Source organism: Arvicanthis niloticus, chromosome 6 (assembly GCF_011762505.2).
Source record: "Arvicanthis niloticus isolate mArvNil1 chromosome 6, mArvNil1.pat.X, whole genome shotgun sequence".
Taxonomy (NCBI): Eukaryota; Metazoa; Chordata; class Mammalia; order Rodentia; family Muridae; genus Arvicanthis; species Arvicanthis niloticus.
The window spans coordinates 45,292,477-45,313,651 of NC_047663.1; the positions used below are offsets into that span (position 1 = coordinate 45,292,477).

The window sequence follows — 21,175 nt, forward strand, 5'->3', positions numbered from 1 at the left end:
TGGAGAGTGCATCCCTCCACTTACTCAGCCTGCCACTTCAGCTTTCCAAGAGCCTGCTATACATCAGGGAGGCCATGTGCTGTGGGTACTATAAACTGGGTTCCCAGGGAGCATCCTGGAGGAAGTGATGTCTGAGCAGATAATGGGACAGATTCAGCCAGGCTCCTCTGACAAACTGGCCACAATCCCAAAAACTAGGAACCATATGACAAATTGCTGTTTTCAGCAAGTCCTGTGTACATCAGGACACTGACTGCCACCCATGGTTTCAAGGTTCATTCTTGGCATTCCTCTGTAAGACATGGTACCAGCTCCTTCTGGTCTTTCAGAGGCTGTACCCCTGACCTCTCCTCACCGATGACTCGCTCCCTGAGCTAGGGTTCAAGACAGAGGAGACCTTCTTCTACCTTGCTTGCAGCAACCTGAACTCTGAGACATCCTGATAGCGGGCTAGAATGTTGGAAATAGCAACACCCAGCTCTCCGTCCAGTCGCTGACTAAGAATAATGCCTGGGTCTTAGTGAGACTGTTCTATAACTCTTGGCAAAGCCTAGAGGTACCACCCTGTTCCATGGTGGCCTACCCTAATGCCCCCAGGAGGGTGTTTGTGTGGGTGCTGGCCCTTGTGTGGTGCTAGGAACACTGAGGGGTTAATACAGCTTTACTTCCTGTCACCTTCCCTCCTGCCTGCTCTGAAGGAAGCTGTGTTGGAATTATAGACATAAATGCTGGCTTTTGAGGAGCCTGCTGCTCACCAAGTCCCTGCCAGGCCTGGGCACAACCCTCTCTCCCACGCCTGCCTGCCTTGGGCTCTGTCCTGCATGCAGGGCTGCATTCAGAGGACTGACGGCCTCCTAGGGCCCACTTTCTGGGCCCTCCCTACCCCCAAACCTGCCCTGTTCACCCCCCACGGATTGAGCTCAGTGTACAATGGTACCCAAGGAGGAGGGACCGAGGAAGTGACATCGCTTGGCCCGCCCCCACCTCCTTATTCCCTATAAAAAGCAAAATGGTGACTCAGAGAGAAGAGTTGGAATCGTCCTGCCTCCCGCTCCCACTGTTAATTTTTAGACGTGGAATTAGGCAGGAGGCGAAGGAAACACAGCTCCACATACGCAGCTGACATGCTATTAGGCGGGTGGAGACAGCAGAACCGCTCCTCCCCGACTCCCAGCAGCCTCTGACGGACTCAGCAGAGCCTGTGCCTGCTGGAGCTCCCACCCCCCTCCCCAGGCCTGGCTGTACAGCCCCTGCCCTGGCCCAGGGTGCATGGTGCAGCAGGGGCCATGGCAGCCGGGGGCCGCCGCCGGCGCCCACTGCGCTACCAGTCCCTGGCAGCCCTGGTGGAAGACTCTCAGTGGCCTTTCTTGTTCCTTGTCTCAGACTTCAGCTACGGTGCGGAGGACTACGACGCAGAGGGGCATGAGGAGCAGAAGGGGCCCCCCGAGGGCTCGGAGACCATGCCGTACATCGACGAGTCACCTACCATGTCGCCCCAGCTCAGCACCCGCAGCCAGGGTGGTGGGGACAGCATCTCACCCACCCCACCTGAGGGGTTGGCACCTGGGGTAGGTACTCCTATTTTCTCTTCTGGGGAGGGGAGATTACACGACAAGTGCAAGAAGTGGGCCAGGGCCTGCCTAGGACAGTGTTGGCAGTGAGTCTGGGGGAGGGTGGATCTGGACTTCTGACGCCTGTTCTTCTAGCTCCTGGTTCACTACCTGCAGCGCTCTGCTGCCCCTCATCTGCTCCCTGCTCTGCCAGCTGTTTGTTCCTCTGCTTCCTGGATGTGCTCTCTCCCTTTCAATCACCTCAATCTCTCATAGGATGGGGAGGGGTCTCTGGAAGGACCAGGCTTTTTCTATCTGTACCTGGCTAGATACATATGGCCTGTGGGACAAGTGCCCCCACAAAACCAGTACTGGTCTCAAGCTCCCTGTGGGATAAAACATTATGTTTCTGTAATGTTCCCCAGGATGAGGGCCTCCTGTTCCACACGAAAGGGGTAAGCCTGGGTGCCTAACTTTTCTGCTACCAGGAGAGGTAGGAGCTGTCCTCTCAGAAGCCTTTTGTGAGAAATATTAACTAGGCTTTGATAGGGCAGGGAGATAGGAGTGTGTGGAGGACGGTAGTAGTTATAATTAGTGCTGTTCCTAGTGACAGAGATCAGCTCTGGCCCAGCTCATGAGTGTACGCATCTGAAATACATGAGCAAGCCACGCAGTGATTCCTTGGGGGTCTTTTCTGGAGTTGGGAGGAAAATGATAGCCATTTGTGTTGGTGGGGGGAACTCAGTTTCACAGGTCCTTTTTGTCCAGTTGGTCTAGGTGTGTTTTGTGGGGTTCCCTTTCCTCTCTCTGAAGTCCCTGGGGGAGCATCAGAGATGCTATGCAATGCATCCTGCTTCTCTAGGGCCTAATACCCCCCACCCACCTGGAGGCTGCCTGGACTCTACCATTTGGAAGAACCCCTGCTCTTTCCCACCCTCTGCAGGCTCTCACCCCCTCTTCACACACTGGGGTGGCTGTTATAGCCTTTGGCAACAAGGGCCTTGGCAACCAGCATCCCACTTGGGGGAAGCCACATTGTTGCCACGGCAACAAAGGCCTAGGCAGAGCTCAGCGCTGCCAGGTGGTGCAAGTTTGAGAAGGGATGGTGGGGGGCAGGTAGGAGATGGAGGGGATGGATGTAGGTGTTGGCCAGCTTCAGGCTCCCCCACAGCCAGCATTCTTGGATGCTGTTGCCCTGAGGAGGAGTGGTGAATTGGAGACAGCCATTTTGGCCATGTAGAAGCAGGGTGTTTGAATCAATGGAGGAGCGGTTGTTTTGGGACCTGGACTCAGGCCAACCAGGAACAAAAAGGAAGAGAGAACTCTGGTTCTCCATCATTGCCTTCTGGTTGTAGGTGGGGATCAGATCTCTCCTAAGCAATTACCTATACCCCTTTGTAAGCAAGCACAGGATGATACACATTGAATCTCCATGCAGGGCCTGGTCTATGCAATCTCCTCTTTTGTCTCTACCGCTTGTCTCCCTTCCCCTTCTTCCTCACAACTACCTTGCAGGAGTATTTATTCATAGATATTTGGATTTCCTGGTGAAAAGTCCTGTCTGTGTTCTATGTATTGCAGGGCTATATCTCTGCCTGAGGCTCTCAGCTTTGGGTAACAGCTTTACTTTTTCCCATTGTTCTTGATGGTCAGAACAGAATAACTTGAATGGAAGATTTTGAAATGTTAAATATTTACAGAAAACTGTCAACTGAAGTACTTAGGGCTCTCAGTACCGATTTTCACACTATTGATAGATAGAGGGATTATTCATGCCAATTGGGAATGGCTGAGGCAATTCTAGCTGCAGGATGCTGCCTGCCCCAGCTGCCTTCCCAAGCTATAATCTCTGCCTTCCTGGAGCTAGCTGCCTTTCTGCTCCTTCTGTTGGGTTACTGGCCCCACCTAGTGGACGCTACAAGTATTGCTATTTGCAATAGGGTGCCTGGATTGTGCAAACCCTCTTTCCCAGTTCTTATCATGATCTGGTTTTGTTTTTATAAAAGAGGTAGGGGTGTGTGTGTGTGTGTGTGTGTGTGTGTGTGTGTGTGTCCCTGTCTGTCCATCTGTCTGTCTGTCTGTGGCTGTGTATATATGGCTTGGGGGGTGTGTGTGTGTGTCCGTCTGTCTGTCTGTGGCTGTGTATATATATGGCTTGTATGTGTGTGTGTGTGTTTGTGCCTGCTACTTGGCTGTGCTCATTTGGCTAGGCAGTCTTTTCCTCTGCCAGGCTTCCTGTTAGGAACTTGGGAACAGAGGGGATATTTGGACCAAATCAGACAATTGTTCTAGATATTCAGATATCTAACTTTTGGCTCAGCCTGGCAGCTAAACTTTCCACACCCAAACATGCAGCCAAGTTGTACCTAGGAAGGAGGTCAGAATTTGGTTTATGTGTTAGAAAAACATAAAGCAAATGGTGTGTGTGCAAAACTCTGCTTTCTGGCTATAGGACACTGAACAGGGGCATTGAGTGGAGAGCCAACGTGTAGTCCCTAGTCCAAGTCCAGAGGCGTGAGAATCAGGTAAGTCAAAGGTCAAAGATTCTAGATGTAATTCAGCTCAAGAACACCTAGTGTTTCAGAGTCCAAAGTCTCGAAAAGACTAGTGTCCCAGCACTAGCAGGCATGCAGGTGGAACCCCTCTGTCTTTGTTTAAGACAGGATTCTCTTGAACTTTACTTTATTGTCCTGGCTGCCTGACACTCATGATCCTTCTGCCTGGGCCTCCTGGTGATGAGTCACACATGCACCACAATTCCTGGCTGGCAAGAGCTCCTCTTTCTTAGCCTTTTTGGTTTCATATCTTCAATAGACTGGATGAGGCAAAGCCAGCTCACCTTAGGGAGGGCATCTGCTTTGCTCAGTCTGTAGATTCAGATGTGAATCTCATTGAGAACCATCTCACAGACACCCAGGATAATATGTAGACACCACATGGCTTAGTCAGGTTGGCACATAGGATGAACTATCAGTGTCTTGTGTTAGTGGCCTAGAAACCGGAAATAACATAAGCTTTGGAAAGTCATAAATACAGTGGAGCACCATTTCTTCAGGTCTGAATGGCTCCAGCTCCTCTGAAGGGAGGCTGTGAGGAATGGCCAGGGATTGCTCACAGGGAGCCTTATAGCATTGAATACATCCAGTCCCAGCACTCAGAAGGCAAAGGCAGGAGAGTTGTGGATTCTAGGCCAGACTGGGCTACATAGTAAGCACCTGTCTCAAAACAATCCCCACAAGATGGCTGTCATGGGCTGGGACCGGGAACATTGCAAAGACTCAAATCTGGTAAATACATCCTGGGAAATGGATCTGTTTGCAGCTCACCTCCATTCTGGATCTGTCCTCCCAAGTGTAGAAGCCTCAGCCAAGACTGTGCTATGATACTTTTCATCTTGGCTTGTGCCCCAGAGGTAACAGGTGAACCACAAACCCTGCTTTGCAGGTCTTTCCCAAGCATAGGCTGAGGCGGGTGCCCTGGCACAGGGCCAGGGTCACCCATTGCTAGTGGCTGAACTCAACTGGAAGTGTGTAGTTTCCCTTGGGAAAGAAGGTGAGGACACTCCCATTCAGCTACAACTTCCTGTCCCAGAACCACAGTCTGAACAGAAAACCTCACTGCTATAGATCACAGTTCCTGTCTCCTCTCTGGCTGATGTAGTCAAAGGGACCCCAAGACAGAGAAAAGATCTGGATTTTGTCTGTCTTCTGCTTTGAATGTGAATCATCCAAGGATATCACCCTCTCTGAATTAATTTACTAATTGGTAAATGGAAGATCCCGAGAATCCCCTCCCCCGTGTGACCTGACACAAACTATCAGAAGTCTGCCATGAGATGTTATTCAGGCCGGAATGCCATGTAATTTGTAAGGTTCGTATGGGTGCAGACCAGCTGGCATGAGGATCCGGAGGTGAAAATGGAGGCGGGAAGTAGCCATCATTACCACTGTCTTCTTTTCAATTTCTCCCTCCCATCAGCCACTGGAAGCCCAAGGCTGAGCCTCTCACATCGGTTGCTTCATTTAAAGTCCATGATGTCTTTGCAAGATATGTGCCCTGCTTTCATTTTATAGTTGGGGGAACTGAAACTCAGGGAGTTGACATAATTCACCAGAGACTGTTGCATCCAGTGGGACCAAGGCTCCTTTTCAGGTCTTGTGAAGCTTTTACATAAGTGGCGCTGCCACCCTCTCAGACACCCTCCCGGATAAAGATCTGATAGCCCAGCTGACCCCCCTCCCCAGTAGTGGGGGGTGAGATACAGTTCTTGGGACTTGCATCTGTCCTTCTAGATAAGGAACACCATTCTTGGCCACCCCTTTGTACATCCACAGCTCCCGTGGTAAGCTCCCAGTCAGTCAGTCACCTCTGAGATCCTGGTTGGTATTTGGGATTGAATTGTGTAGTTGTAGAGTGGAGAGTCAGGGACTAAGCTGGGCAGAGCCACTATCTGTTGTCCCTGCCCTCTCAAGCTGGGGTGTTGATTGGGGCTGTGTGGAAAAACCTGGGTGCCCTAGTGGGGGCTCAGCACCCTTGCTTCTGTTTCCCCCTGCTGGGTTTTCTGTCTCCGCTGCAGTGAGGACAGTAACTGTCTCCTCCTGTGCATGGTGTTGGCCCACCGCTTCCAGCTGCCGGTGGAGCTGTTACATACATGAAGAAACAAGGGCTTCGGGAGCTTCCGGCCTTGCCAGGTTGGGAAGGAAGAAGATAAAGCAACTTAGTGTGCCACTGGCCACTTACTAGTGGGCGCTCCTTATCTTCTCCAGGCCATGCCCCCCCTTTCACACCCCATAATAGCTTCCTTGGTGTCTTCCCCAGTGGACTGCATCTGAGTGGCCTGGCCACCCTATGGTTCTCACACCATCTCTGACCTCTCTTCTCCTACTGGCCTGCTGGCAGCACAGTTCATAAATGTGTATCTTACCTGCAAGTAAGGCTACTCCCAAAGTCATATTTATTCAATAAAGGTATGCTAATTAACAGTTGCCCAGGGCCCTGTGGGTAGGAGGGTGGGCCCAACCAGAAGAGGTCTCAGCCCTAGATATTCTGAAATTTGGAAGGAGGTAGGGAGGAAGAAAAGAGGTATCTGGTAAAAAGAGTGATTCCAGCATGAAGCAAGTGTGGTGACAGCCACCAAGTGTATCCTCAAGCTGGGTGTGGTAGCCCATTTCTGTATCGGCCCTGAGGAAGCTGAAGCAGGAGGATATTTGAGTTTGAGGCCAGCTTGGATTCATAGTGAGTTCTAGGGTAGCCTGGAACTAAACTAAACTAAATAGGAAAATAGTGTCTCTAAAAAAAAAAAAATGTCCTCGTGGATGACAGAGGTGAGCTACTAGGGTCAGAGGCTCTGCCTCTCTGCTTTCGCCCAGGGGCCCAGAAGGGTCCCAAAGAACCAGCAGGATCTTAACACTACATCATTGTCTGTTGTTACTGAGTTTCTCCACTGGTAGGTGCTAGCTAGGCCAGAGCAGCTTCTCTTCCTTTCCCAGAGAGGATACTCTTATTTGCCTGCCCAGTAAGAGGCATGTGCCAGTGTGGTGGGTAACAGGAAGAGAGTAATTACTGTGAGCTAAGATTTGAGTTCAGCTACTAACTGTCCAGCAGGCCAGTCATGGCAATGTGTGCCTGAAATCTTAGCATATAGGAAGTTGAGGTAGTGGAGTTTCCAGTTCCAGGCTGGTCTAGGTTCCTAGTAAGACCCTGTCTGGGCAGTGGGGATGGGGTGGGGGAGGGTAAGAAAGAGCTGTCTAGCATTTGGACAGGTAATGAGCTTCCTGTCCTTGGAAGGATCCCAGTAGAGGCTGATGACTGAGGCAGAGAAGAGATTTCTTCCTTGGTCATTTCTTTTGGGTTGCCATTTGCACTAGGGATGCCACTTCATTGGCTGAGTTCCTTAGGAACCATTCTCTTAACCTGAGCCCCCCTTTTACCTGACTCTCGGGAGACCCAGGGCTGTGGATATGCTAAGCCGGTACTCTGTCACCAGGCCATACCCCAAGCCCCAGATTCCCCCATGAAGGCCATCCATCCAACATCTTTAAGAAATGTACAATAGCCCCAAAAGGAAGTCATGTGACCTCAAGTGAGATCTTAGAGAAGGGGTCATGGAGGAGGTAGAAGTAAGGGGATTATATAACTTGGTGTGGGAAAGTCCCTAGAGGCTTGAGAAACAGAGTGGTTTGGTGTGGCTGGGTTATTAGGTTGGAGATGAGTCTCTGGTGGACCACCCCCCACCAGTGTGCCTCCTCACACAACATCTGCCAAGGGAAGAAGGTGAGAAGAACTGGTGTTTACTAAGTCTCAGCTCAGTTCGGGTGCTGCCCTGTGTTTGCCAGACGTTCCAGTAGCCCTAGAGATGGCACAGTACTAGTTCCTATTTGCACAACAAGGCTATTCCCATTTTATGGATGAGGAAACCAAGGCACATTTAAATGCTTTGCCCAGTGTTACAGAGCTTTAAGAGGCAAAACTAGAATTCAAATCCAGAGTCCAATGGAGAATTCTCTCACTCCACCCTCCACCCCTTTCTCTCTGTGTGTGTGTGTGTGTGCACATGCGCATGCCAACGTATGTACATACTTTCATAAATGTATGTACACTGCATGTGTGCAGGAGCCCATGAAGGCCAAAAGAATGTTGAGTCCCCTGGAACTGGGGTTACAAACAGTTGTGTGCCACCATGAAAGTGCTGGGAACTGAACCTAGGTCCTCTCGAAGAGCAGTAAGCAGCGCTCTTAACCATTGAAACATCTTTCCTGCCCCCGATTTTGTTAGTTTGTTTTTTACCATATAAACAGTGTTATCTTATACCCAAAAGCTTTATGCTATTGAGTTCTGTCCAAGTTTTGTTTTAAATTGTTTGAAACAGTATCACTCTGTAGCCCAGGCTAGCCTTGAACCCATAGCACTTCTCTTGTCTCTGTCTCCCTAGTACTTGACAGGCATGAGCCAGGATACCAGACTTATGCGATCTTTTGAGTGATGCTTGCCACTATGGAAAGAGAAGGCAGATGGGGACACGGAGTTCATGAGGAGAGAGTCCAGTTCTCTCTGTGGCTCCTGTGACCCCACTGCCTTGACCCCACTCCAGGGCCAGCCATGCTTCCCAGAGCCTGGTGCTGGCACTCAAGCTTCTGCCAGGAGAGCTGGATGGGCATCTTCAGGCTAAGGAAACTGCGTCTGTCAGAGGTCTGGAAGCAAGAATGTACCTAGCCCTTTTAGGAGTTACTGTCACCGGTGTGTTGGTTTGAGTCACCAGTGAGAAGCCAGTGGGCCAGCTGTCCCTGTTTGTCTGACTTAGTGGCTTGCTGTTGAGCACAGATTGAGCAGTGTTTTAAAATGAGTGATGTGATACCAGATGAGGGATACACCCAGGAGTGGTCATCTGACTTCCCTGAAATCCTTCCACACCTAACCTTTGGCTATAATGGTGAAACCCAAAGGCTCCCACTCTGCCCGACTCCATCACTGAATTCTTTGCCAGCCCCTGAAGTTTCCCCACTGATCTCCATCTGGAATATTAACTCCATATGATTTCCCTGCCTGTCTCCCATCTCCAGCAGTATGGCTAACCCATTCATTTTTATTTTACTTCACTGTTTTCGGTGCTTGAAGGTAAGGACTTACTTATGAGGCTGTATTCTGCTGCTGAGCCTTGTCCCCAACCCTGGGCATTTTGAGACAGACTTTCCCTATGTAGCCCAGTTTGGTTTTGAACATGTAACCCTCTTGACTTAGCCAAGTGCTAGAGTTTCAAGTATGTATCGCCATGCTCAGCTATGGCTGAATTTTAATGTCACATCCTCCAGGGAGCCTCCTGTGACCTCTCATTTGTTACATCAGATGCACCTGCTTGTGCCCTCCCAGCTTCACTGTAAATTCCCGCCATAGCACGGGGGGTGGGGGGGGAATGGTTAAACAGCCTTGAGAATGCTAAGCACTCAGTCTATGACTGGGCTACACCCCAGCCTCCACGCTTCTTTTTATAGCTTTATTTTCTCTGATTACATATTCAAAATTCTCACTCATCAGAAATACATCATCTAGATCATGAAAGCTTGCTTCCTACAGAAAACTACTGAGGGTTTATTTCTCTCTGTTTTTTCCATATGAAGACTATGTATTAAAACAATTCCATACTATTGGTTAGATTGTTATTTTACCTGGTAAAGAATGAGAGATACCTTGCATAGCTAGAATTAAGATCTACTGTATTCCTTTTGTGGCTGTGTAGTATTCATTCCATGTATATCAGAATTCTTTTAACCAGCTTCTCTCTCTCAGCGCTTTTTTGGTAAGGAGGGAGGCAGTGCTATGATTGAACCCAGACCTTGCACATGCTGGCTAAATACTCTGCCACTGAATTACAACTCCAATGCTAATTCAGACACTTTTTTGTGTCGTTTTAGTGTGTGTGTTAGACTAACTACTGTAGAACTCGAGCAGGCCTGGGACTCAAAATCTTCCTGCCTCTGCGTGACTGCTAGAATTTTTGGTGTACCATCCCACCATTGGAATCTAGTGTACCACCGATTCCAGTTCACTGTCAGGTGTTTGAACTCGTAGCAGCCTGTGCTGCTTTCTCACGTCAGTGAACAGTTTATACATCTCTGTGCCCTTCTCTATGTGCCTTTTTAGACAATTCCCTAGGGTGGAATTGCTGAGTCAGAGGGTGTGGACATTTAAAAATCACAAAGCTGTTTCCAAGTTACCCTTTCTGGAGTTATACCTCAACAACATAATTCTAAAATGTGCCCCTCCCCAGTCCTGCCTTTCCTTTGGCACAGCCTTGTGAGTCAGTCATGTGGTCATTCTGTTCCTGAGACCATCAGCTCCACAAAGGGCAGTGTCCCCTGTTTGTGACTACATTTTGAGTATGAGCACAATGCCTGACGTACAGCAGGCAAGTGATAAGTGCTTGTTGATTGAGTTGGTAAGAGAGTGAGAGGATGGAGATGTAAGTAAAAGGAAAGGCCACACCCCCTCTGTGTTCACGTGCTTGTGTGTGTGTGTGTATGTATGGAGATGTAAGTATAAGAAAAGGCCACACCCCCTCTATGTGCGTGTGCTTGTGTGTGTGTGTGTGTGTGTGTGTGTGTATGGAGATGTAAGCATAAGGAAAGGCCACACCCCCTCTATGTTCACGTGCGTGTGTGTGTGTGTGTGTGTGTGTGTGTGTGTGTGTGATAGCTCACAATAGGCTACAATAGGCTTTGAGATGTGGACCTAGTAGGTGTGAGAAATTGTGATCAGCTATAGGAAGTTCATGGTTCTTGTCCTTCGTGCTCCTGTCCCGGCTGCCCTCTGCATACTTGTCTCCTGCTGCTTTTGTCTTCTGTCTCTTTACTGCTTCCTGAGCCTTCTTAAGAAACCATCTTTAGGGCTGGGATGTAACATAGCTTATGCAAGGCCCTGGATTCCAGCTTCAGCACCACCACAAAAAAAAAAAAAGAAAAAGAAAAAGAAAAACCTTTGTTTTGGACATTCCTCCCTTTGCCTGGAAAGCCCTCCCTGTTTCCAGGTGCTGCTCAGAAGCCCACGAGTCATATCTCAGAGCCTGCGTCATTAACTCCCTACTCATGCATGGCATTCTCTGTCTCTACCCTCTCACCCTCTTACTGACTTTATCAGCAGACACTCCCCAGTGAAGTTTTTCCTTGGCGTGAGTACTGTTGTCTACTCCATCCTATTTTTCTTCATCCCTCACCTCAGTGGATTGAGAGTTCAGCAGTGGTAGGGGTTTGGTCACACATCCCAGGCCTCCTTAAGGTATAACTATGCATGTACCATTGAGCACGTTAGCCGGACAGACAAGGTGTTGGGTAGGTGTGAGACATTGCAAGGCCTGCTTGGGTTGTGGTTTGAAAAAAGAAAGATGGAAGAAACAAAGAATTTAGTGAAAGGGATGTGGGGGGCCGTGGGCACAAGGAGCCACAAGATAACAGCCCACTGATGGAAGTGGAAAGGCCAGAAGGGGAAGCTGGGGTGGGGAAGAGGAGGGACTTACTGGTCTGGATTTGGGGAGCTGAGGATGGTTGCTGCTCTTGACTTCCATGTGAGGAGAGCCAGCTGCCTGTGCAAGTCTCATGCCTAGAGGTGGCAGTGGGTTGCCATTGGCAGAGCAGTAAGATGGAATGAGTTTCCCGAAGGCTGGGAGCATAGGGCTGTGGGACAGAGCTTTGAGCCGTGAGGCAGGAGGAAGGATCAGCCAAAACCCACTCACTGTGTACCCAGCTGCCCGAGAGATTTGAAAAAGGTCAGAGGACAGTGGCCATGTTGGCTGTTTCTCTGGAGAGGAAAGTCTGGAACTGGGCTGAGCAGGCAGAGTAAGGAGGAAACCTAGGTTCAGGGCCGCCTTGAACTATTGAGAGGGAAAGGGAGGGAGCACCCTGGGGATTTGTGAGTCACTTCCCCTCCAGAGGGAGGACTGAGGGCCTCTGAGTGGATGGAGCTTCTGTGTCCACTCACTGGAATTTCCAACCAATTGGAGTGGGGTGGGGCAGTTTATGCCTCGAATGTTTGGGGAGCAGCTTCTGTGGGGTTCACAGAAAGACCCTTGGTGACAGTCCTCAGCTGCCTGCTCATCTGACCCATGTGGGCCCCCATGCTGTGCACATAGAGCTGGCAGGGTAGAAGACAGAAGAACTGTAGCACGTTGCCCTGAGCTGGCACACTGTGCCCTAGGGAATGCCAAGCCTGGCTGTTCCCAAGCCATGAAGCAGCCTTCCCCACCCAAACCAAATGAGGACTTGAGGCTTGAGAGGGCCTTCAGATGTGTCTCGGCTATTTATAACTCTGCCAGAGCAAAACTGGACTGAGAAAAAGTAGTGGATTATGGGTTGGAGATATCTGCAGGATCCCAGTGGGACAGATCCTTGACCAGGCCTTAGAGAGCCCGTCGCACCTCTCTCCTTCTGTTTCATTTTTGGTGACAGGATGGAGGCTGCACCTGGTGGGGGGGCAGGTTTTCTATTATTGACAGAAGGGCAATAGCTTCACCAGACCTCAGAGTCCCAGAAAATGTTTAAGGAGTAGGGTAAGAAACTACTCTCATTACTTTCAGTCTCCCCCACCCCTCGGCCTCCAACATGCTTCTTCTCAGCTAAGGTGCCCAGTGGAGTAGAGAGGAGTCGTCACTGCGTGTCCCCAGTGTGGATAGTTTGCCTTTCCTTGGCAGTGGCCTCAACAGTTTGACTCAGCCCTGTGGCCATATGGTTGCCACTGACAAGTGAATGTGATGTCGTATGAAAGTCTGGTGTGATGGTTTGTATACGCTTGGCTTGGGGAATGGCACTATTAGGAGGTGTGGCCTTGTTGGAGTAGGTGTGTCACTGTGGGTGTGGGCTTTAAGACCCTCATCCTAGCTGCCTGGAAGTCAGTTTTCTGCTAGCAGCCTTCAGATGAAGATGTAGAACTCTCTCTCAGCTCTGCCTGAATCATGCCTGCCTAGACTCTGCCATGCTCCCCCCTTGATGATAATGGACTGAACCTCTGACCTGTAAGCCAGCCCCAGTTAAATGTTGTCCTTTATAAGACTTGCATTGGTCGTGGTATCTGTCCACAGCAGTAAAACCCTAACTAAGACAGCTGGTCATAAAAAGCACATGAAGTTTTGATGGACATATGCAGACACTGCACCACCTGGTTTGTGGTACCCGTTACACAAGTTTACAGAGATAAAGTGGTAGGCTGGTAGATGAAGCTGAATTTTATTCCAAGCTGCCAGATCTTCTAAAGAGATGGGGCACAGGGCACACACTAAGGGGAAACTCCTCCCACATAACCACAGCTAACAACCAGTTGCAAGAATAAAGGCAGTGTGGCCACCCTTAAGCCTAGCTCTGAGCAAAGGCAGTGTGGCCACCCTTAAGTCTAGCTCAGAGCAAGGATGTGGTTCAGAATGTGTTGTGCTTTTTAAAAATGTAAATTACTTGCTTTCATTTTAAAGTCGGGAAATTTTATTTAAGCATTCATATTTTCCCTTGGGCATGGTGACAAAGGCAGACAGATCTCAGAGTTCCAGGCCAGCCTGACTTACATAGCTGGTTCCAGGATAGCTAGGGCCACACAGAGAGACCCTCTCTCAAAAACAGCTCCCTGTAATTGTTTTTGAGCTAGGCTTAAGGGTTAAGAACACTTGCTGCAGCCAGGTGGTGGCAGTGCATACCTTAATCCCAGCACTGCAGAGGCAGAAGCAGGATTTCTGAGCTCCAGGACAGCCAGGGTTACAGAGAAAAAACCAAATCCCCCCCCCCCCCCCCCCAAAGAGCACGTCTTGTTCTTGTAGAGAACCTGGGTTTAGTTCCTAGCACCTTCATTACTACTGTTACAGGGGATCTGCTGTTTTCTGATCGATGCAAGCATGAGACACATGTGATACACAGAGGGAAAATAATCATAAATCATACATGTACAATAACATAAATTTAAAAACGACAAAAAGAGCAAACAAGTCTTTCGTGGTTACATCCAGAGATCCTGTCTCAGAACAAAAACTAAAAACATAAAGAATACAGATTTTTGCAAACTTGAGCTTGTGTTTCCTTTGGGAGACATCAATTAGCTGGAGCCCCGATAGTTTCTTCAGCTCACTTAGAACTTTTGTGCTTGCCTTACCTGAACTTTGAATGAGTGCTAAAGATATGCCACAGTTGGCTTCAATGTTGGCTTGTAAAAGAGTTCCTGCAGCAGGCCCTAGACCCCTCCCCCATGGCAGTATGAGTGTGTCTACTTAGGGATCAGGGTCAGGGGACCAGGATGCGAGCCTCATCTTCTGCAATGAATTTAGTTTCTGGAACATGGAAGACTCTTGAGGAAAGAATGAGAGTGAAGCACAATGGGAGCCGGCAGGGTGGATAATACTACCTGTCCTAGATTGTGTGTACTGGCCTTGTAGGCGGGCTCTCTCTCCTTGGGCTTTGCGGAAGCTACTCCAAGGAAGTAGCATTGCCAGCAGCACCTGACCGTGATGTGGCTCTCGGGTGGTCCATGGTGCCCAGTGACACATGCTCAGGAACCGTTCTGGCACTATGCTTCAGCTGGACATGGGGCAGGCCAGTCCTCCCCTGTATAAATACAAAGCCTTGTTCACTCTACCGTGGTGCAATGGCAACTGCGGTTTCTCACCGGCAGTGGGCCTCCCCTCCGCAAAGGTGCTGGATGGAGCCTGAGGCCGAGGTGCGAAGGGGGCTCTATCTTGTGACGATCCCACGGGGATGTGGACTGAGTGAGTGAAGGGTGGCTTCTCGGGGAAGCCGCTCTCCTGCTCCCCCTTGCCCGAGGGCTCCTGCGAGAAGTTGTAAATAAAGCTTGTCTCTGGGAAGCAGACCTCCCCCCGCGCCCGCCCGGCCTGTCTGCGGCCTCCTCCCTCCCTCCTCCTTCGCTCCAGAAGCCTCCGCCAGCCGCTCGCCCGCCCGGTGACCACAGAAGGAACGAGCAGCTCCACCTCGCAAGTCAAGACGTGCGTTTCCTGTGCATTTGGAGCAATCGGGCCTCCGGGTCCAGAAAGGGCGGGCTCTGTGGTGCCGGCAGCGCAGCACCGGGACGCCCGGACGAGCCTGGCACCAGGCCTGGGGCGAGCGGAGTGGCCGAGGAAGGAACGGACCGCGGAGGGCGCTGGCTGCCGCCCCTGCCCGGCGTTTTTCCCGCGAGCCGCTGCCCGGAGGCCCCGCTTCCCCTTTCTCAGGGTGGGGACGCTCGGGAGGCGGGCCCGGCGCGCAGGACGGCTGGAAAGCGGCAGCAGGAAAAGGTTCATAATGGAGCCTTTCATCGCGAGCCGGTGGCCAGGTGCCAGGACCGACTCCGCGGAGGCCAGCATGCTGGTGTAGGCCTGCCCTGCGCTCTTCCCCGCCCGCCTGTCCCCTGCCTGCCTCCCTGCTGGGGCGCGCGGCAGCCGCCGCCGCCGCTGCTGCTGCTGCTGCTGCTGTTGCTGCCGCCGCTGTGTGGACCCTGCTTCCTGTTTGCCCTCTGCGGCTCTGGCTGCCATGGAAGAGGAAGAGGAGGCAATAGGCTTTTTGGACAAGGTTCTGGAGGATGAAGATGTGTTTCTCCTGGAGGAGTGTGAACTGGGAACCCCGACCAGCCCTGGCTCAGGGTCCCCCTTCTTGGTGGCCGTGAAGGTGGGAATGTGACACGCCCTGGATGCTTGTGGGGAGGGGGCAGGGATGGCTCTTGACTGATGCTGAAGCCGTGTTTAGAGAAATGGCTGATGTGTGCACAAGCCTCATGGCTGAGTGGAAGAGCCTAACTCAGCATGAGATGGGCTGGTACGTTCCTGCCAGAGGATTGAGGGCTCTGCTCTCTCAACAGCTGTTCTTGAGGGAGAGAGGTGGAGTGCCTGCCTGCCCTGCACCAGTTGTCCTTAGGGGCAGGGACTGTTGGCTTTCCCCTCAGTCAGCTGTGTTGAGGGATCTTTTTGGCAGTGACATGAGTCACCTGGTGGCCTGTCACTGATGTGAGCCTATTGCCCCCAGAAGAGCTGGCTGACTTGAAACTAGTGGCCAGTAATTTATTGTTTCCATGGCAACCAGAGGATAAGGGCATTTGTGAAGTGTGGCCAAGGGAGCTACCTCTTTTCCAAGGAGGAGACTGGCGACTTGGTGCGTCTTGACTAATGCAAGTGAGCCTTTAGGAAGACCAAGAATTTGAGGTCACTTGGGCTTTCTTGAAGGAAAATAATTGAATCAGCTGGAGAGGGGGGTGGAAACAGCTGTCCGGTAGGTAAGCATTTTTCCCAAGGTGGGCATAGGCAGGAGTAGCCCACTTGTTCCAGGTCTGTAGACTTAAAGCAAAGCTCCCAGAGAGGCAAGTTAGGAAGGAATGGGCTGTTGGGAATGCCAGCTCTGGTGTGGAGAGATAACCTTTCTTGCTTATACCTACCTTTAAGAAGGCTACCTACTCTAGCCATGGCTTCTCTTTTCTGTGCCTGGAGGGAGGGCCTCTGAGGACTGTGGCAAGGAGTATGCACACTGTAAAGCCAGGCTACCTAACCACATGAGCCCTGGAGGGTGTGGTGGTCGGTGCCTTGCCAGGCTAGGTGTCTGAGACTCTCTGAGGCTTCCCTTTCCATAAGATGATCACAGTTCTGCTCCACCCACACCATGATGTGGCTTCAAGAAGAGCCAATGGAGACTAAAAATAGACTGCAGACCTAGGTTAGGTAGGTGGCAAATATGCAGGGTTGGGGTGGAGAGATGACTGCAGGCTTGGGTGGGAGCTGCAATGGGATCCTGGCACCTCCTCTCTATTCGGTAATCTGATTTGGAGCACCAGAGTAAGTCACGTCCCTCATTGGGCCCACAGACACCTCTGAACTTAGGCTGTGGCCAGCCTTCCTACCAGCCTCTTTGTAATTCAAGGAGCATACTGGGAGTTTAGCAGTCAAGGGATGGCCAATCTATGAGGTTCCTGATGAACCTTCTCTCAGGAGCCCTCCCAGCACTGGTATTAACACCACTCCCGCTGCATCTTGGGCATATCCTTTCTCTGGGTCATGGTATATAACTAACTTCAGCATACTTACTCTGCTGACCACTGAGTGGTACTGGCTGTATGGCTGGGACCCGTGAGAACTTTTGGAATGACTGAGTTTGTTGAGACACAGAAGCTATATCAGATTCCTGGCCTTGTTTCATATTAAAAGTGTTCTCAGGGAGTGGCACTCGGTTGCCAGTGGGATCTTGGACACTTAGCATGCCTAAAATCATCCTTCCTCTCAGGTCCGCATGAGGTCAGAATAGAGCTCTCCCTCTGCTTCTCTCCCCTCCCTCCTCCTCTGCTTTGGTGTTTCTGGAGTTAGCATCAGCCTGGGAGCTTCTTGCTTATCTGTAATAACCTCTCCAACACCTGTTTCCTCTGTCAGGTTTGGCCTTAGACAGATTGCCCAGGGTTGCAGAGAAGTGGAAAGCACGCCCATCAGTTCATGGAAGTGCTGTCAGGCTGTGTGTTAAGTGCTCATCAAGACATCATGGAGGAGACAAGTATGACCAAACACAGCATGGTCCTTTCTCACCAAGTAAAGGATCAAGTTCACAGGGGACAGAAAAGTGGAGTGAGAAAGCAAGCAGGCCATGAGAAGCATCTGATCAAAGAATACCAGAATCCAGGTGTGGTGGTGAATGCCTGCAATACTACCCTTCAGGAGGTTGAGGCAGGAGAAGTACCCAGGAGTTCAAGGCCAGCCTGAAATACATAGTGAGTTCCAAGTCAGTATGGGCTATGAATGAGACCCTGTTTACAAAGGCCCCTGGATTCAGAGGAGGAGGGAACCACTTTTAATTGAGTCAGGGCTGGACTTCGTACACGGTTCCACACGCACATGTGCAGGGACCAAGGAGCCAAGGTGGTGCTCTTAATGTCCTGGCTGCAGATGGGCTTGGCTCCCTCCTCTATGGCAGCTGGTAGGAATCCAAGGCAATTTACTCTTTGCTATTACTTTACATCAGGAGTACTTACCTTAAACAGTAGTCGTGTTGCCGTGCATTTGCCCAAATGCCAGCCCTATAAATCAATCCTGGTTTCACTGTAATTTCCATGGTGCTTCGTCTTCCTGGGGGACAGATGCAAAACTGGCTGGCCGTTTTCTCCAGAGCCATAGCTGGAGCTTGCTACATCTCACAACCCAGCTAGCTTTCTTTGAGGAGTTAATGATTTGTAAACTCATAATGCAGATACTGATAGCAGCAGCACATCCCATCTGTAAACCGGTGCATAGTTTTCCAAAAATTTTCACACAGTTCTATTTAAAGGTAGTTAGGGCTGACGAATGGAGTCTTGTAGATGCTGCTATTTCAAGGAACTCATTTGTCAGGAATAAAAAGCCCTTTTGTATTCCATATTAACTCTTCAGGTATCAGTGCTTAGGGAGAATGGCTTGTCTGAAATGGCTGTATTCCTGTTTGACTACTCAGGTCTCTCCTCTCGGCAGTGATGGTGTTATCCATCACCCCATTGGTTTCCAAAGGTATGGGCCACATAATTGGTGAGAGATGATTTTAGGTGACACATTGATATATGTTTTATAGTTAGGTATATGTTTTAATGTGTATGAGGAAAAACAGGACTCATATATCATTTCTATGATTTGATATAAAGCTTAGGATAAGACTGTATTTAAAAAAAAAAAAGTCAATATTGGCCAAGGAATGGTAGGGCATGTCTTTACTCCCAGTACTTGGGAGGTAGAGGCAGGAGGATCTCTGTGAGTTCAAGGTCAGCCTAGTCTACATAGTTAAAACTTGTATTATGCTATGGTGGGAAGGCTATACTGGTGGGGTATGAGCAACTGAGGTTCTTCAACGAATATGGAGTATATGAATCTGGCCAAGGCTTCAGACAGCTCGAGGGTAGAACATGAAGATCTACCACCTAGAGAAGACTTGGGGGGAGGAGAGACTCCATGCATTGTACTCTCTTTGGTGTGAAAGGGCCCAACTGTCCTGAGGCTATGGCTTAGCAGCAGTCCCTGATGTGAATCCAACCCCACACAGCATCTACTCTAATCCTGAGTGTTCCTTGCAGGCTGGTGTGGCCCGTGGGCTAAATTATGCTGACTGCATAGTCTCAGACCCTTGACGGTTAGCTTGTGGCTTAAAGCACAGCTAGAGCTGAGCCTGCCTGCTCAGTCCTCTCTGTTGCCTTGGAGAAGATAAAGGGCCGTGGAAAGATTGTTTCTTGACTTGGCTTAGAACCAAACCTTAGGAGGCTTTATTTAGCCCTAAGCTCTGCAGAAGGACAGGCCAGAGCTTGCCACAGCTTATCAATAGATACTGCCATAGTGACCTGGTATGTTGATTTAGGGGCCTCAAGATGACAAACTTGAAATCTAACAGATTGTGTAAATTGCTGGGGATGAAGGTGCCCACGTAGGATCTGATTTGTAAGCTGCGATTGGAGAGAAGGGAGTGACAGCTTTCCTGTGTTGGGGAAAGGATAGCTGTGTGGCAGAGCATTTGCCCAGGGGGTTCAATGCATGTAGTCATCTCTGGAAAACATGCTGAGAACAAGCATCTCCTCACTCGTATTACTAGTGTCCAGCATGTGTAGTAGAGAAGAAACAAATGAATTTTGAGTACTAGTATTTTATGAAACAAACAAATCTCACACAAGGACTGAAGAAACAATCATAAATTTCTAAGTTTTGTTTAGTTTTTAAGTTTATTGAGTATGTTGCAAGAGGGTAGCAGCCAGGCAATAACTCAAGAACCAGGTGTAGGGCTGGAGAGATGGCTTAGCGGTTAAGAGCACTCACTGCTCTTCTCGAGGTCCTGAGTTCAGTTCCCAGCAATGACATGGTGGCTCACAACCATCTGTAATGGAATCTGATGCCCTCTTCTGGTGTGTCTGAAGAGAGCAATAGTGTACTCATATACAGAAATAAATAATTAAAAAAAAAAAAAAAAAAAAAAAGAACCAGGTGCAACCATCTCCGATTGTCCCAAAGCAGAAACATACATGATCTCGAGAAAGCCATCCCTGCCCAAAGATGGAAGGCTCTTCAGTGCTAGGCTTACTGTTAGTAAAATTCACAGAACATAATTTCATATCATTAAATTCTCAGCTGCCTACACCCCATCCTAGCTTGAATTTTAGGAGTATAGCCCAAGAACGGGGACTATTAGAAATGACTGATTATTGCCTTTTAAGAGAGCCATCTCTGCCGGGCAGAGGTGGCGCACGCCTTTAATCCCAGCACTCGGGAGGTAGAGGCAGGCGATTTCTGAGTTCCAGGCCAGCCTGGTCTACAGAGTGAGTTCCAGGACAGCCAGGGCTACACAGAGAAACCCAGTCTCAAAAAAAAAAAAAAAAAAAAAAAAAAAAAAAAAAAAAAGGAGAGAGAGAGAGAGAGAGAGAGAGAGAGAGAGAGAGAGAGACATCTCTTCTTAAAACCAGCCTTTGGGGTAGGCTTATGAGCCAAGGGTCTTGTTAAAATGCATGGTTACAGGGCAGGGGGTCTTGCTCCACAGAAGAGGAAGGCTTCTTCAGATCATCAACTCTCCAGAGGCTAAGAGCACTGTGGTCAAGCCCACCTGTTTACAAAGTGTTTGCCAGATACTCAGGTAAATCCTTGGATGTAAGGTATGAGGGGCAGTATGGGAGCAGTGTCCTCCAGCTTGGAAGGCAAAATGCAGGTCAGGTTTGGGAAGCAGGCAGCTAGCAGGCCATTGTGGATCTGACTTTGAGAGCTGGAGCTCTGCCTCCCTGGACTCCAGGGTGTGTTGGAGGTTGGGCTGTCTCCAAGCAGCTGCCCATTTGCACCCTCTATGCCTCAGGGCCCTAATGTTTTATTATACCTACCAGATTGTGAGATGTCAGTGAAGAGCACTTAGCACAGTTTCTGGTACTTGTGAAGCCATCAATAAATAACTCTGTCCTTCCATAATGTAGGGTTTGTACTGTTTCCTAATGCCACTGAAACAGATTGCCACAAACTTATGGCTAGAAACAACCCTGATCTTAGTTTCTTGCATCGCTTCTGGAAGTTCTCAAGAAATAAATTTCTTTCACCGGCTCCCTGTATCCCTTGGCTGCAGGTCCCATTCTCTAGCCTCAAAGCCAGCAATTTAGCCTTTACCCCCCTTACCTCATTGTTACAAGTGACTATTAAGGGCCCACTTAGGTAATCCAGG

At 49.8% G+C, this 21,175-nt stretch overlaps 1 protein-coding gene across 5 annotated transcripts in view; it reads left to right on the forward strand.

Moving 5' to 3' along the window:
* Positions 1–21,175, forward strand: part of Abr (ABR activator of RhoGEF and GTPase) — a 198,132-nt gene that overhangs the window by 105,248 nt on the left and 71,709 nt on the right. For 4 of the 5 annotated variants that reach the window (XM_034504804.2, XM_076936284.1, XM_034504805.1 and 1 more), the window contains exon 2: positions 1,384–1,568. In XM_034504804.2, the coding sequence (XP_034360695.2) occupies positions 1,384–1,568 (185 nt within the window). Of the gene's footprint in view, positions 1–1,383; positions 1,569–14,971; positions 15,668–21,175 lie in introns of those variants that run through there. The other variant, XM_034504807.2, reaches the window with a different exon arrangement.